The sequence below is a fragment of the Corvus moneduloides genome, chromosome 28 (assembly GCF_009650955.1).
Source record: "Corvus moneduloides isolate bCorMon1 chromosome 28, bCorMon1.pri, whole genome shotgun sequence".
NCBI lineage: Eukaryota > Metazoa > Chordata > Aves > Passeriformes > Corvidae > Corvus > Corvus moneduloides.
The window spans coordinates 2,196,677-2,212,301 of NC_045503.1; the positions used below are offsets into that span (position 1 = coordinate 2,196,677).

At 55.0% G+C, this 15,625-nt stretch overlaps 1 protein-coding gene and 1 long non-coding RNA gene across 4 annotated transcripts; one reads left to right on the top strand and one right to left on the bottom strand.

The window, feature by feature from the left end:
- The first annotated feature begins 2,829 nt into the window (after positions 1-2,829).
- On the top strand, positions 2,830-14,814 carry ACER1 (alkaline ceramidase 1). Of its 2 annotated transcripts, none has more exons than XM_032092979.1 (7): positions 2,830-2,910; positions 4,758-4,860; positions 10,947-11,061; positions 11,438-11,576; positions 12,587-12,724; positions 13,401-13,538; positions 14,201-14,814. In XM_032092979.1, the coding sequence occupies exons 2-7, from the start codon at positions 4,768-4,770 to the stop codon at positions 14,367-14,369; spliced, it is 792 nt and encodes a 263-aa protein (XP_031948870.1). In that variant the 5' UTR covers positions 2,830-2,910; positions 4,758-4,767; the 3' UTR covers positions 14,370-14,814. The 2 variants fall into 2 exon arrangements, with proteins under 2 accessions (XP_031948870.1, XP_031948871.1); XM_032092980.1 differs by lacking the exon at positions 2,830-2,910 and adding an exon at positions 3,860-4,637.
- Positions 3,786-9,921, bottom strand: LOC116436079. 2 transcript variants are annotated; one of them, XR_004236919.1, is made up of 3 exons: positions 9,698-9,921; positions 8,437-8,553; positions 3,786-3,868 (listed from the first exon to the last, which is right to left on the bottom strand). It is a non-coding gene; the product is annotated as an uncharacterized LOC116436079 (long non-coding RNA). The 2 variants fall into 2 exon arrangements; XR_004236920.1 differs by lacking the exon at positions 3,786-3,868 and adding an exon at positions 8,089-8,173.
- Positions 14,815-15,625: the final 811 nt, after the last annotated feature.

Here is a 15,625-nt window from a genome sequence, read left to right on the forward strand (position 1 = left end):
CGGCTCCTGTGAAGCCCCTGCTCCGTCCCCCAGCTTGGAGGAGGCTTGGGACAACCTGGGACAGTGGAAGGTGTCCCTGCCCATGGCAGAGGGTGACACTGGATGGGTTTAAGGTCCCTCCCACCCCAAACCAACTGGGATTCTGTGATTGCACTGCCTGCTCTCAGCAGTCCCAGTGAGACCCTCGGTGCCCACTGCCTGCCCCAGGGGTGACAGAGCAGCACAGGAGCCGGGACGAGGCTTTCCAGGTTAAACCCGGTCCCGTGTCACAAAGCCTGGGACATTGCCTGGGATCTGGGGTCTTGCAAGAGGGCATCAGTCCCAGGGAGCAGGAAGGGACCAGCCAAGAGGACAGGACAGTCCCTGCCGAGGTGTCTGCTGTGAGGAGACAGGTAGAGAGGAGGCAGCAGGGCTCAGCAAGGAGGTGAGGACTGAGGGGGAAGCTTTGAGAGAAAGAAGTTTCAAATACAGGGAGGATTGGGATCACAGAGTCCTTAAGGCTGGAAGAGACCTTTAAGATGATCAAGTCTAAAAATCAACCAGCACTGCCACAGTGTTCATCACTGGCCCCTGTCCCCAAGTGCCACATCCACACTGTTTTTGAGCACCTCCAGGGTGGTGACTCCACCACTGCCCTGGGCAGTCCATTCCAAGGCTTTACAACCATTTCTGTGGGAAAAAAGAAGTCTCTAATTTTTTAATCCGATCTAAACCTCCCCTGGAGCAACTTGAGGCTGTTTCCTTTTGTCCTGTCCCTGTTCCCTGGGAGCAGAGCCCGACCCCCCCCGGCTGCCCCCTCCTGTCAGGGACTTGTGCAGAGCCACAAGGTCCCCCCGGAGCCTCCTTTGCTCCAGGCTCAGCCCCTTTCCCAGCTCCCTCAGCCTCTCCTGGGGCTCCAGCCCCTTCCCCAGCTCTGTTCCCATCCCTGGCTCTAGCCCTTCACTGTCTTTCTGGTCACGAGGAGCCCAAACCTGCCCCCAGAACTGGAGTTGGGGCCTCAGCAGTGCCCAGCACTGGGGGGTCTCTGTGTTACTCCCACATGAGGCCCAGAAGCTTCACCCTGTGCTCCCTGGGCACCCTCCTGTCCCCAGCCCAGCCCCATGTCAGCATCCCCAGCATGCCCAGCCTCCCAGGCCCTGCTGACCACAGGCAGGAGGATGTAAACACCAGCAGGAGCTGGGAAGGAGGACTCGGCAGGAAACCAAGCTCTCTTTATGACCTACTTATTGGTGAATCAGAGCAGATGCAGACCCGTGACACCCTCCCCAGTTATGTCCCCGCTGCGTGGCACAGGATGTATCTGGGATGCTTGGACACTTGGCTCACCCCAAGGATGCTGGAGGTTTTGGGGTGGGAAAACTCATTCTTCTTGAATGTTCATACAGACCAGGCATCACCTGTGTGGGTTCTTCTTCCCAAATCCATCTCTGCCACCTTCCCTGCCTCTCTTCCTGCCGGGATGGGCAAGTCACTTCTTGTTTCTCTGAGATTCCCTGTGGAACTGGGGAGCTCCTTCCAGCCTGGGAGCTCGGTGTCCTGCTTGCAGAGTACACTGGACTCCCCAGGATGTACCTTTGAAGGCCCTTCAAATAACTACCTACCTTTATTCCCTTATTCTTGTCTAGTCTTTGTTTTTAGGTGGCCTCGCAAGACATCAAGAGTTCAAAGTGAATAAAAAGCAAATCCACCCTGGACTCCCTCACCATCCAGGGGTGGGAGCAGCTCTCTGGGATCCCCTCAGATCCTCTGCTCCAGGTCTGTCCTAGAAGGATCCCCAGCCTGGACTTAGTGCCACGTAACGGAGGCTCCACCATGGTGCAACATCAGCTTCAGTGGTTAATTACCCTCATTTCCAAATCCAGGTGGATTTGTGGGGCTTTTGTAAGCCCTGGCACAGCCCAGGTCTCCCAGGGATGTTCCTTTTCATAGGAGTAGCAAAATAAATGGCTGAGCTCCCCAAAGAACTTCTCCCCATGGCAAAGGCTGCTGTGTGATCCCTACTCCTCAGGAAGCGCAGGGACAGGGACACGGACAGGGACACCTTGGAGCTTGGTCTCACCCTGCCCCTGGTGTCTCCCCTGCTCCACCAGGAAGCACTGGCCAAATAATAATTTTCATGTTTAAGAAAACAACATATTTCTCTGAACTCTACACGGAGGGAAAAAATGTTGTTTTGGGGGGAAAAGTTTAATTGCTGCCAAATTTCTTGAACGCCTGAATGAGGTCCAGGAGGAAAATATTTGCGAAGCAGTCACCCAAAGGTGTCCTGTTCAGAAAGTTCTTTAACTAAATACCAGAAAGAAGAAAGGCGAGAAGGAGTGAGATTTGATAACAACATTCTTTTTGACAATAAAACATTGGGAAAAAGTTGAGAAGTGGCTTGAATTTAAATCCTGAAAGAGGCAGCATCACCTTGCTCCACACTTTTTGGTGAAAATCATCGTGTTGGGTGTTCTCCAAGTGCAAGGGAGTTTGTGTGGATGTTCCCTCCCCTGGGAGAAGCAGGGGCAGCACCAGGTGCGTGCGCCTGCGCCGAGAACCTGCCCGGGGGCACACCGATGATTTCAGGCTGCATTTCCACCCCGCTCTTCCAACCCTTCCAGCTCACACTTCCCTGCCCTGCCTCCTTGCCCCTGCCCATCCAGGGGCATGGATATAAACCCCTCCAGCCAATATGTTTCCTGTGGGGGCCCAGCTTTGCCTGGAGGGTGCACATGGCTCCTGTCCTATCCCAAAGCTTTCCCTAGGGACGGAGCGAGGGGATTTTCTGGCGGCTGCTGGCGGTGAGCTCACACTGTGGGCACTCCTTCGGAGCTAGAGCAGCAGGGCAGGTTGCTGCTCCAGCTTTGCTGGAAACCTTGGAGCTCCTGGAGCGTGTGGAAGCAGTGCTGGTCCATCCAGGGATCACAGGTAAGCCAGGCTGGGAGGAGACACGAGCAGCCAGTGCTGGGTGCTCCATCACTGCTTCCATTTCTCTGCTCCTTCTTCTTCTTCTGTCTCCCCATCCCTTCACCATCTCTCAACTGGCATCTCTTCAGCCATGAGGTGGGATTTGCCATCCTGGGTCCGATTCTTTTTTCACCTTGCCTCGCTGTAGAAGCGATGAGGGATGAGGAGAGAGTCCCTGTGGTGTGAAGGAGCACATGGAAACGCAGCACCAAGAGTCAGCCTTCAAACCCTTCTGCCTGCCGCCGATTTTATTTGCCTGCTGTAGCTGTGATCTCAGCTCCTCTGGGAAGCAGCCAGCTGGGATTAAGGAGATGCCATCGTTAATTTGCAGTTCTAAAGGCACAGTGGAGGTTCACCCCCGAGTCGGTTTGTCTGGTCGGAGCAGGAGCTGCAGAAGAGCTCATTGGTGTCACCCTCCTGTGTTTTCTCCCTTTGAGAAGGGAACTGCTCGGGAGTTCAGGGAGGCAGAGGAAGCTGTGGGAGCCTCACCCCGCTGCACACCCACGGGGACTGCTGGGCATGGTGCTGGCTCATCTCACCCTGCTGCAAACAGGGAGTTTCTCCTCAAGAACATCAGCCGATGAGTGGGTTTGGGATAAACCTCCCTTCCCTGCATTAGAGCTGAAAAGACTTTCAAAGAGAAGCAAAGAAAGCTGTTTGCCACCAGTGCCTCGGGAGCTCAGAGATGCCACTGAAGCGGTGTCACCTCAGCACTTGCCTGGTGTCACCCCAAACCTGCTCACTCTGTGGAGCTGGAGCAGCATGGACGGGTCCACATCCAGGGGCAGAACTGCTCAGCTCCAGGGAATTTCTGTCTCTGTTTTGTACCAAAAATCCAGCTACTGTGGGTTTGGTGGTGCTTCCAGATGCCTCTGAAGTTGGCGCCCATCTTCAAAAGCAGCTCTAAAGTCTCAAGGATCTGAAAAAAACCCCACCAAATAGGAAACTTCTGATCAAAATAGGATCAGAACTTCTGATTTTTCAAATTAATGAAAGAGTGCTGAGAAGCAATGAGGACAGGAAAGTCTTTAACAGGGGAAGAAAACCAGGCAGAAGGTTAGACTATCTTTATTTTTTGGAATTCCATTTGTAGCTGCAGCTTCTGCCACTACCAGAGGCCAGGTCTGGCAGAGGAGAACCCGCTGGAGGTGTCAAACTGCGATCCCTGTCACTGGGAAATCAGGATGGAGATTGCTGGGGAGTGCACTCCAAGTGAAATCCAGTTCAGAGTGAAGAGGCACCTCCCAGTGCTCCCAGTGCCCCAGGACTCCAGTAATGCCCAGGGTCTGTGCTGGTGCTCCTGGGCTGAGCTCCCATGAGCTGAGTTCCAGCCCTCGGGAAGATGCTGAGGAACGACTGCGGAGAACAGAGCCAATGAGCACCAACCTCTGTAGGGTTGTCCACTCCCCAGAGGTAACTCAGAGCACAGGGAAGTCCTCCTGGCAGGAAGGTCTGAGTCATAAAGAAAGTGAGGAGAAGGGAGAAGACGGGGTGACAAGGACTGGGCTGAAATGGGGAAGCGCCGTGTGGCAGCAACGGCACCTGACAAGAGGTGTTAATGCTCAGTGACCACCCTCAGAGTCTGAGAGCATTTTCTGGGGCGATTTGCAACTCCTGCATCGAGGGGAGAGAAGAACTGTTCTACAATAGGATGTGTGTTGGGAAGAGGATGAGTCCTTGGTAGCTAGGTAAGGCTGTGCTGGGTTGGCTGGCGCCACACGCGTGAGGAGCGGGGTCCCCTTTGGGTGTGCAGCCTTCCCTTCCCCTCCCCGTGCACACCACTGACCTGCTCCTCTCCTTTCCCCAAGGTGCCCGACGATGCCGAGCATATTTTCCTACCAGAGTGCTGAGGTGGATTGGTGTGAGAGCAACTTCGTGCGCTCGGCGGTGATTGCCGAGTACTACAACACCGTGAGTGGCTGAGGGAGGCTGGGGCCGGCTCCAGGCACCCAGGAGATGCTTTTGGGATCCACATAGGATGGGATATCCCTGTTTCCTTTCCTTCTCCTCACTCCTTTGAACTTCCTGGTGCTGGAGGGTGCTGATACGGGGAGCGTGTTCTGAGCTTCAGGTAAATCACGGGACTTACAACTGAAAACTTACAACTTACAACTGTCTCTCCCCAAAACGTGCTGTGCTTGTGGTGTGTCTGTGGGGTTGATTGCCAGTGAGAAAACTCTGGCAGAGCTCCTTCGCAGCCCAGATCTGTGAGATCCTGTTATACCAGTCCTGCAGCTCTGCTGCCAAGCGGGGTAAGTCCCACACAGGGCTCATATACTCGAGCTAAATGTACAGGAGTGGCAAAACGAGAGGCAGCACTTCCATGAACCATGTCAGGCAGGTTGGGAATCCGGAACTCAGCGCAGAGGGAAGCTGGTGCATGAGCCAGTTTCACCTCCCGTGATCCTTTATCACCCAGGCTGCATCCAGTGCCGGTGCCATGGCTGGAGCATCCATATCTGCCTGCAGAGCACTGTGAGATAAGCGGCCTCTCGAAGCATGTCCTGCTCCCTCGGAGCAATTAAAGGCTCTCAGGGGTGTGAGGCATGTGGATTTACAGCCTTCCACAGGCCTTGTTTACAACTTTTGGCAATTACTGTCTAACACTAGAAGTTCTTGTTCTCATGGAAATGGCTCTTCCTCTTTTTTTAAAGCATTTCCTGCTTTTAATAAATTACCTCTAATAACGATAATTCCCCAGCCCAAGTCCTGCAGGCTCTAATTGCCCAGCCAGGGTGTCAGAGGAGGGGGCTGTGTGTAGTCACTGCTCTTTGAGGCACTCAACAAAGAAAGATCTGCCAGTCCAGCCCAAATCCTGCTTCCCTGTGGCATCCAGCTGTGTGTTTTGTGCTGTTTGCTGTTTACTGCTGCTGCTGCATGGGCTCAGAGGTGCAGAGCAGGGCATAATGAGCAAGGAGATACAGAAATCACTCAATGCTCACATCAGCATCTCAGACCTCAGGGCTTGGAGCAACCTGGTTGAGTGGAACATACCCCTGCACATGGCAAGGGGTGGAAGGAGTTGATCTTTAAGGTCCCTTCCAACCCAAACTGTTCTAAATGCAGCTGGAAGTGCCCAAAGCCTCTGTGCTAACACTGGAGAGGGGCTGAGTTCCACCAAGAGCACAAAGCCTGAAAGCGAAAGTTTTGGGTTTATCTCCTTCCAGGAGATAAATTTGCCTCATAAGTTTGGTACCTAAGGCAGCATTTTTTAAACGTCTTTGGAGCTGAGACACCGTTTACACCCAGACTGGCAAAGAGCTCGGAATCCTTATCACACCAACAGCTATCTCAGGAGCTTTCAAAAGCACTTCTGTGTCCAACTCCTCTGCTGGACACCCATTGGTGTGGCCAGGTGCAGGACTAACTCTTGTAGGCCCTCTTAATTCCCATAAAACATTAACTCTCAGCTGTCTGGGCCGTTTTGTGGCACAGCTTTCTAAATTCTGTGGCTGTTCCTGAAAATCTTACCCAGGTGCCCAGCCCTGGATGGAGGAGCCACAGCCACCTCCCAGGTTTCCATACCACACCACTGGGCTTGTTGGGATGAATTCGCACAGTGTGGGACTCAGGCACAGCTTTCCTCCAGGAGAGGAAAACCTCTCCAATGGATGATTCCATGCAGATAAAAATGAGTGCGACACGGAGGGACAGAGGGATGTGGACAAGCAAACCCTGCAGGATTTTTTTCCAGTGGTTGGACTTTCCCTTGTCTCCTCTATGTAACACTGGGAACCTCTTCCTCAGCAGAGAAAAAGCTTCTTATCATGTCCTTTTTGCCAGGCTCAGGAGATCAGCAGAGTGCCTGTGCAGGAAGGGAGGGAAACATTTCTGCAGCCTGTGTCTTAGGATGTGATTCCTGAGCAGCAGGAATCTAACCCTGCCATGCCAGCTGCCTGCCTTGGGCTGGCAGGTGACCTCCTGTCCAGACAAGGGGTGGCAGAGGAGCAAACCCTCCTAAAACCTGCCCTTATCTGAGCTTCTGACAACAGCCCCGAGACTGCAGTGTGCTCAGGGCCAGACCTTACCACCAAAAGTGGGCAGGAGCCTCACTGACATGGGCATCACCCCTTCCTCAGCCTGCACAGCCTGGCTGGCACTGCCTGGGTCCCATCCTCGGCTGGCACTGCCTGGCTCTCACCCCCTGCAGCAGAGCAGGGACCCCCCCTTCCTGCTCTGGGATCTACCCCAGGATCAGGTTCTTTGTGATGTGCCCTAAAGGGGGGATTATAGAAATCTGACCAGGCTGAGATCTGTAGCTGTCCCTGCTGGCTGCATCCTGCAGATCCAGCTGGGGTTCAGGGCACTATCCCAGGTGTGAATTTAACAGCCTGCATCTTCTCCCCATTAATTTGTTCCCCATATTCAGATTGCTGCTTCTCTGCAGCAAGCTTTACGGGCCCGCCCTGAATTCATTATACCAATATTTACCTCAGTGTCAATTTTCCAGAGTTTTAGACTAGCTGGGAAGCCGGCCAGCTCCTTCCCAAGCCTCCTGGATCACTAAATCAGCAGCGTTTCCTCACAGAGCATCCTCCTCAATGTCTTCTCCTCAGCCCTGCCCAGGGCTGGAGCAGAGCAGCTGTGTGCCAGCAGAAGCAAATGTGCTGCTGGGGACTGCTCTGTGCCAGCCACACTCTCTCAGGCCTGCTTGGCTTGGATGCTTTTTATTAGAAATAAGCACCAGGGGTATGAGAAAAGAATGTAAACAGTACCTTTAAGTACCTAATAATACATGGTGGCTCATGGCTGGATGCAGTTCAGCAACAAAGCTCTATTTATAGTGACTCAGTGACCCAGAAATTTATTGTCTTCTGGCTGCTCGGGGGAGAGCAGAATTGTGCTCCAGGAGGGTCATCAGTCAGGGACTTGTCTTTCTACCCTCGTTTCTTTGCTGAAATGACTGATCCAGGGTGCTGGTAATGACACCCACACCTCAGCAGTGTCTCTGCAGCAGCTCTGACACTGCTGCACACCAGAGCTCCTGGATGCTTCAAGTGGTGAAACAAAGGGTGCAGATCCACCAGAGCAGGGCTCAGTGGCAGTGGCAGGGCTGTGTGGGGTGTCCTGGCCCTCTCACACTCTAACTAATCCCATGGCTCTCTTACCTGCCCAGAAGGCTGTGCTCAGGAGTCCAGCCCAGCACGCTGCAAACACTCCCCAAACTGCTGCTTCCTGCCCCAAAGCACTGGCACTGTGATGTCAGGACCTGCAGCCTTGTCCCCTGTAACACAGACCTGGCTTTAGGAACTTGCTGCACAGGTCTGGAGAGCCTCAGAGGTGTTCACTCTCTCTCTGGCCCTGTGGGCTCCTCTGTCAGCTAAAGCTCATTCACTTGGAGTGAGAATGAACTCACTGCTGTGAGCCCTGCAGGAATCTCCTTCCACTGCACAAAGTGCCTGGCTGGAGTGAGGAGCAGCCCAGGCCTCTGCTGCTGTGCTCAAAGCAGCATCTCCTGCCTCAATCCATATCAGAGGCTGGTCTCACCTGTCACAGGTGAAGGTTCTGTCCCTCCGCCCTGGGCTGGAGTTGCACAAGTTGGGCTCTTCTGGGTGATCCTATCAGGATTAGAGCCGTGTTGCTGATCCCAGTCTCACTTCTCTCCTGGTAAAAGCAAATAGTTGGGCTCAGCTGAGGCACCTGGAGCAATAACTCACACTTGCTGAGGAGTGGGACAGGCTGGGAGCTCAGGCAGGGGGGTTCTCACACGTCCTGTCACACCTTGGCTCCATCACCACTCCCTTATCTCCCCGCCACCCCGGGCAGAGGGAGCTGCTGCCTCCTGGCCAGCGTGACCAGAGAGGTTTATACAGAACCTCTGCTAGAGGGTCCCAGCCTGAGCAGAAACTCCAGAAAAACTGCTAATGGGTGTACTGGGAGCAAAACCCTCCTACCCACATCTGAGACGGAGCTTGCCACATCCTAGAGGGAAGACAGAAAGTCAGCGTTTACAAATCAGGGCTTGGAACCGACGAGTGATGAAAACCCCGTGTCCCCCACGGGGGTGGGAGCTGTCCCCTAAACTCCCAGCTTGGCTGCTCTGCAAGGAATCCCTGTTATCTTGCTGACCCTGTTGGCACGGTTCCCCCGGCTATCCCTCCCCTCTGCTATCTGATCTTGCACATCTCGTCCTGAATTAATGAAGTGATAACGCAGCTATCATGTAATTAATGGCACTGTTGCAATGCCCAGTGCTCAGGGATCCAGAGCTCTCCCGCAGTTTCCTCACTGCCGTGCGTGCTGGCACTTGCACTCTCCTGCCTTTTCCCCAAGCGTTTTCCCTCTCCTTGCTATCCCTGCCTGCCTTCCAAAAGCCTCCTTAATCATTTCACGGGAAAAGAAATGTTTGGAGCGTAGTCGTGGCTTGAACACATGGTTTGATTTCTCGGAGTTTCTGAACAATTTGACCTCGAGGGTGCAAGTGGGAGCAGCACTTCTCTTTCATGGCTGGAGTGGGAATAGGCCTGGATTTGGCTCTAAGCACCTATGGAAAACCGATCCATTCGGCCTGAGAACTGCTGCTAATGGGAGCATCAACTTGTCTCATGGAGGCCTTAGTGAAAATCAAGATGAATCTGCGGTGTTTAAGGGAATAGAGACCTCACATTAGGCGTGAATTGTGTTTCCCTCTGGAATACCAGAGGGTGTGTTCCAGAGAGATGACAACATCCCAGTGATTTGCAGCCCTGTTACCATAAACGGGGATCCCAGGGGACACCACAAGCCCAGCGCTGATTTTGCCGTTTACCTGGTGCTGCTGAGGGGGGGAGGCTCCAGCTGTGGATGCCAAATTCCAGGCGTGGGGTCTGGGTCAGCATCGAGCTGGGAGATGAAAGGAAAAGGATTGTGAGGCTGAGATAAAAGTCACCCTGGTGGTTTGCCAAATGGCACCCAGCAGATGGCTCCAGAGCCCCAAAGAGCTGTCTGGCAGGTAAATGCAGCACCACAATCCCAACCTTTCATAAGCAAGAACGATTTTCCCTGGGGAGGCCGCGTTCCCCAGTGATATCCCTTCCCTGAGCTTGCAAAGTCAGGTGAAAAAGGGAGGGTAAGAAGCCACAGAGGGCAATTAAATTAGCTCAGGTTTCCCTCCTCTGTGCTGCAGGGGGGAGGGGGCCTGGCCCAGCAGACAGGTCCAGGTTAGGGCACTTGCTGGTCCTCTCCAGCTCCCACATTTGGCCCATCAGGATCTCCTCTCCCTGAAGCACTGGCACCTTCAGCCAGTCCAGCAAGAGGTTGAGCCCCAGAGCCATCCCCTCCACCCCAGACAAATCCAAGTCCATCAGAGAAGGAATTTTGCAGCGTTGGAAACCAGAGCAGAATAATTCCTCTGTGTTCATTTGCCAGGTGTGTTCAGAGGAGGTTTATGACCTCATGTAATTACCAGTGTCCAGAACACCTCCCTTCCCCAGGCCAGGTGGCTTCACACCTGACACCACAGGATGTCACCTCGCTCCTGCCTGTTCCCACCTCCTGATGTCCTGCTGCTCTCCACCACACCCATTTCCAGTTCAGGATGTTTTGCTGACCATGCCTTGCTGTGCTGGCCGAGCTCCTCACACCCTTCCAAGCCCTCTCAGGGGAATCACTGCTGGCTGGAAGGGTCAGGAGCCATCCAGGCAGCTCCTGGAGGGTCTGGGTTGACGGGAGAGGGAGATGGCTGCAAACAGAGGAGTTGCTTGGAGGCACTGGGCAGCTGAAGATAAACCAGCATCACCCAAAAGGGACACAGCAGCTCAGCCTGGGCTTGCTGGCCCCAGAGCGAGAGCAGAGGTGTCTGCAGCCACTGCTGTCACAGCAAGAGCCTCCCTGCCAGTTCCAGCCTGGCTTCTGGAGAAACCCCTCTGCCCTCTCCCTGTGCCAGGAGCAACCCCTGCTTCCACACGAGGCTCTCCGCTGGCGATCAGGATCCTCACACACCGAGACACTGAGGCACGAGGTGGGATGGAGCTTGCCCAGGACCGTGCAAGGAGCTGAGTGTGCCTCTTGTTTTCCAGATCAGCAATGTGAGCTTCTTCATCCTGTCTCCTGCGCTGCTGTACCTGAACCGGCAGTACTGCCAGAAGAGGGCCGTGCCCCTCTACTTCGTCTCAGGGCTGCTCCTCCTTGTAGGTGGGTGCCAGGGCTGTGGGAAGATCAGACAGGTTGCCAAAGTACCCAACATGAGACCTTTGGAGGGTCTCAGTGGCCAAAGCACAGGGAAAACCTGTGAGTGGGCAACCAAGCAGTCAGGTCTGTTTGAAGCCTGCAGCCCATGGTTCCTGCCAGCTGTGGATATGCAGCTTCCAGCCCTGTAAATGCCCACGGTGTGAGTGGACTGACTCAGTCTGGCCTCCTTGAACACCAAAATCCATGCCCTGCTCTTCAGAAATGGTGTATCTTCAGAAATGGCCCCCCAAGAACCTCCCAGGGCTTGTGGGAGGATGGAACTTTGCCATCTCAAGTTGGATGGAGCTTTGCCATCTCAAGGTGTCCTTGCTCCTTGCAGGTCTCTTCTCCATGTACTTCCACATGACCCTGAGCTACGTGGGACAGCTCTTGGATGAGCTCTCCATCCTCTGGACGCTGGCTGTGGCTTATTCCTTCTGGTACCCACAGTGTTACTTCCCCAAGTGCATCAAGACCAGGTATGAGCCAGAGGGACACAGTGCAGGCTCTGAGGGGAAGGATGGGTCACTGACACTGAGGTGTGTGACCCACTGATCCCCCGATTCCCCTGCAAGGAGTCAGCTCTGAGGTCACTGAAGGGCTTTAGGACCAGGTCCTCCTTCTTTTGGTGCTGACAGAGGAAAAATCAAAACCCTCCTGTGCTGGGCTCCTCTCAGCTGGAGATGTTTGTGTTTGTGTCACTGCAGAGGAAGCTTTGCATGGAGAATTTCAAAATCAATTAGGAAATGAAATGTTCCTGAACATTACCATTCAATCACTCGTGCTGTCAATCTGTTCCAGCATCCTCTGCCATCCGCAGAGAGCTTTCCCTGAAGGCTGAGGGGGTTTCTCGTAGGACAAGCTGGTTACACCCCTCATTTCAAGGAGGGCTGGCTGGGCTGGAGGAGCTCAGCAGAAAGGATGGGGACACTGGGAGAGCATGGACCAGCAGAAATGGGAACCCAGCAGGGCTTTACTCAGAGGATGTCCCCTCCTGGCTGGAGCCAGCCGGGTTAGAAGCCTTGCAAAGACCTGCTCCAAATCTGCTCTTCCCATGCCGAACAGGAGGTCACCAGGAGTTCACCGTGGAGACGTGGCAGGGGGAGAGGGAAGGGTCTTGAGAAGGGATTTGCATGTGAAAGGCCCCTCTGAGCCCTATTGTTGCTCAGCAAGCCCAAATCCGTGTGTTTGCACAGTCCTGCCTGGCAGCCCTTGCCTGTGTAGAGCCTTTGCCTCAGCCCTGGCATCACCATGGAAGTGCAGGAGCCGCCTTCTGGGCTGTGCTTCGGGTCTGTCACGGACCCACTGGGGGCTGCTGCCTCAGCCTTCCTGCCAGGACCCCATAGACACTGAGGTCAGCCTAGTGCAAACAGACAGGAGGTGCTGGAGAAGTTTTTCCCCTCTCAGGACAGGAGCAGGATCTTTCCCATCCTTACCCTCCCGTCCTGTGAGCCCTGAGGGCACTGACACTCACCCCAATTCCCCTCAGGAGGCATTTCTTCTGGCTGACTGGTACCACCACCGTGATCAGCACCTTGATGTCGTTCGTCAAGCCGACCCTCAATGCCTACGCGCTCAACTGCATCGCCTTCCACCTGCTCTACCTGACCTGGCGGGAGCTCAAGAAGTAAGGAGGGGGCTCAGGGGTTACCTGCAGGTCCAGCTGTGCTCCTGTTGGGCAGTGACTCTGTCCACAACAGTGAATTGAGCCTGAGTCTTCAGCAGCCACGTGTACTGGGGAGGGACCAGGCAGAGGCCCAGGCAGGACTGTGGGCAGTGGGGTACAAGAAGGGCACCTGGCCCAGGTGGCTGTGCAGAGTGGGGACAATCCATGGGACCATGGTGGAGGCATCATCCCTGGAAGTTTCCAAAAAGCCTGTGGATGTGGCACTTGAGGACAGGGCTTAGTGCTGAACATGGTGGTGGTGCTGGGTTAACAGTTGGATGTGACGATCTTAAAGGTCTCTTCCAACCTTTACAGTTCTACGATTCCATAATTCTCCCCCTCAGCTGCCATCTCTGCAGCTCCTTCCCCTTTGTGGGGCATTTGGGAACTAGTGTGGGGCTGGGAGAACCCACCAGGATCTGGAGACAAAGACAAGAGTGCCCTGGCATTTCCCAGCATCATCCTCACACCCAGAGCTGCACTTGCCCTGTTCCTGTGCAATTCTGAGGAATCCTCTCCCAAAGGAACTTGCTGGGGTTTGCGCTGCTGCATGTGCAGGCAGGAACCAGCCCTCTTTAAAACTCCCTTTCCTTCCAACACGATTACTCTGCTCCTTGTCCCTCGCTGTGTCTTCCAGGTGCAATGACAAGCGGGTTCACCGGATGGCCGCAGTCATGGTGATGTGGTGGGCACTGGCCATCACCAGCTGGATCAGTGACCGGTGGCTCTGCTGGCTCTGGCAGGCCATCAACTTCCCCTACTTCCACAGCTTCTGGTAAGGGCTCCAGGAACCCCAGCCCAAACATTTCCAGGGCTGAAATGTCCGGGGCAGAGGAACAGCAGCTGAGATGAGACACTCAGCTGCATTATTTCCCCACCCTCTGCCCCTTTCCTGTCACTATTGGTGCTGCTCCTCGCTCAGCCCAAGGATTCAGCCCTAACCACTGTTTCATGTCCCTCTCCTCCTCCACACCAGCCAAGCACTGTTTTGCAAGGGAAATTGTTCCAGGAGTCCCCCCAGGTGGGCAGCTGGGTCTCAAAGGGCCGTGGCTGCTCCCAGGGCGCTGTGTGAAGTGCAATGTCCTTGGGGATATTTTAACAGCCAAACTGAAAAGCAGGGCTTTGTTTGGGCCTGTCCAAGTGCTGCACACTCAGATCCATCCTCAAAAAGCACTGGGATGGCTGGGACAGACAACTCAGCCAGGAAACAGGGAATGGTTGGAGTGAGTCCCCTGTGTCACCTCAGCCCCTCTGCACCAGGAATTGTCCCCAGCCCAGCTCACGGAGCTCTGCCTGGATTTCCCTGTAGGCACAAACCCTGCAGGACCCATGCTCCCTGCAGCCCTCATGGGACCTTTGGAGGCTGCAGCCTCAGGGTGACCATGGCAGCAGACAAAGCTCCCCCTGTCCAACACAGCTTTTTGGTTTCCTTGGCAGGCACGTGCTGATAGCCATGTCCCTGCTGTACTGCTGCCCGCTGGTCATCTACTTCAACGTCAGCTACGAGATGCCCTCGTTCAAGCCGAAGCTGGAATACTGGCCCAGCGACTCGTGGCCTGTCGTGGTGCCCTACGTCGCCCTGGAGGAGCCCCACAAGCAGTGCTAGAGCCGGGTGCCCTCAGGCCTCCCTGGGGCACGGGGTGTGTGATGCTCACACAGGGAATATCTCGGCTGCGTTCCTGTTCCTCGGGCAGGGGCAGCATGGTAGCGGAGGGGGCAGGGAGCAGCTGAGGCCTCGTGATGCTGGGCATGAAGCAGAGTGAGAGCCCACAGGTGCCTTGGAAGGCTCTGCCCAGACTGGTGTTCAAGGAGCTGGAGATTTTCCTCCAGCAGATCCCCACGAGGAGGGGAGGGACACGGTGCTGCTTCTGTGTCCTCTGTGTTAGTCAAGCACCAGCACCCCTTGCTGACAAGGGCACAGAGGAGAACACTGAAGCCAAACTGGTGACAGCTGGGTTTGTTGGGGCTGCTCTAATTATTATTATTAACTCTATTTATTGATATATGTGGTCTTGCTCAGGAGAGCTGTGCATTAAAGCTGTGGACACTGACTTATACTGAAGCTTTTTTTTCCTCTGACTGCACCACATCCTCTTATCTGCTAGTTACTCCCACAGACAGGGCGGCCAAAGCTCTCTGACTTAGGGAGAGCTGTTTATAAAGAGAAATCCTGGGTGACAGCCCAAAAGAGGCTCTGCTAGCCCAGGGCCGGGGGTGCTCTGCCCCACGCTCTTCCCCCTCCTCAACCCCCAGTGACCCTTGTTCCTCCCCGGCTCTGACAGTCTCCAAAGGCCACAAAGGTAACTTGGAGACTCCTCTGCTTTCTGGAAGGGCTGTCTGGGGGCAAGATGAGGTAAGGAGCCAGGATGGTCAAAGCTGGCTGAAGGAGGGGATTGTCCTGCTCTGCTCTGCACTGGGGCAGCCTCACCTCCAGTGCTGGGGGCACTCTGGGCACCACAAGATCAGAAGGATTCAAAGCTGTTGGAGAGTGTCCAAAGGAGGGACACGGAGCTGGGGAAGGGTCTGAGGAGCGGCTGAGGGCACTTGGCTCGTTCAGCTGCAGCAGAGGAGACTGAGGGGAGGCTCCTGGGGGCTGCAGCTCCTCCCGAGGGGAGGCGGAGGGGCAGGGGCTGAGCTCTGCTCTGGGACAGGGACAGGAGCCCAGGGAACGGCTGGAGCTGGGTCAGGGCTGGGCATGGAGCTCAGGGAAAGGTTCTTCCCCCCGAGGCTGCTGGGCACTGCCCAGGTTCCCCAGGGAATGGGCCCGGCCCCGAGGCTGCCAGAGCTGCAGGAGCGTTTGGACAGCGCTCTCAGGGATGCCCAGGGTGGGGCTGTTGGGGTGTCTGGGCAGGGCCAGGGGCT

Coding starts and splice junctions, on each gene's coding strand:
- ACER1 (XM_032092979.1), top strand. CDS start 4,768: ATGCCGAGCATATTTTCCTACCAGAGTGCTGAGGTGGATTGGTGTGAG. Junction 4,861..10,946: donor TTGCCGAGTACTACAACACC/GTGAGTGGCTGA, acceptor CTTGTTTTCCAG/ATCAGCAATGTGAGCTTCTT. Junction 12,725..13,400: donor ACCTGGCGGGAGCTCAAGAA/GTAAGGAGGGGG, acceptor TGTGTCTTCCAG/GTGCAATGACAAGCGGGTTC.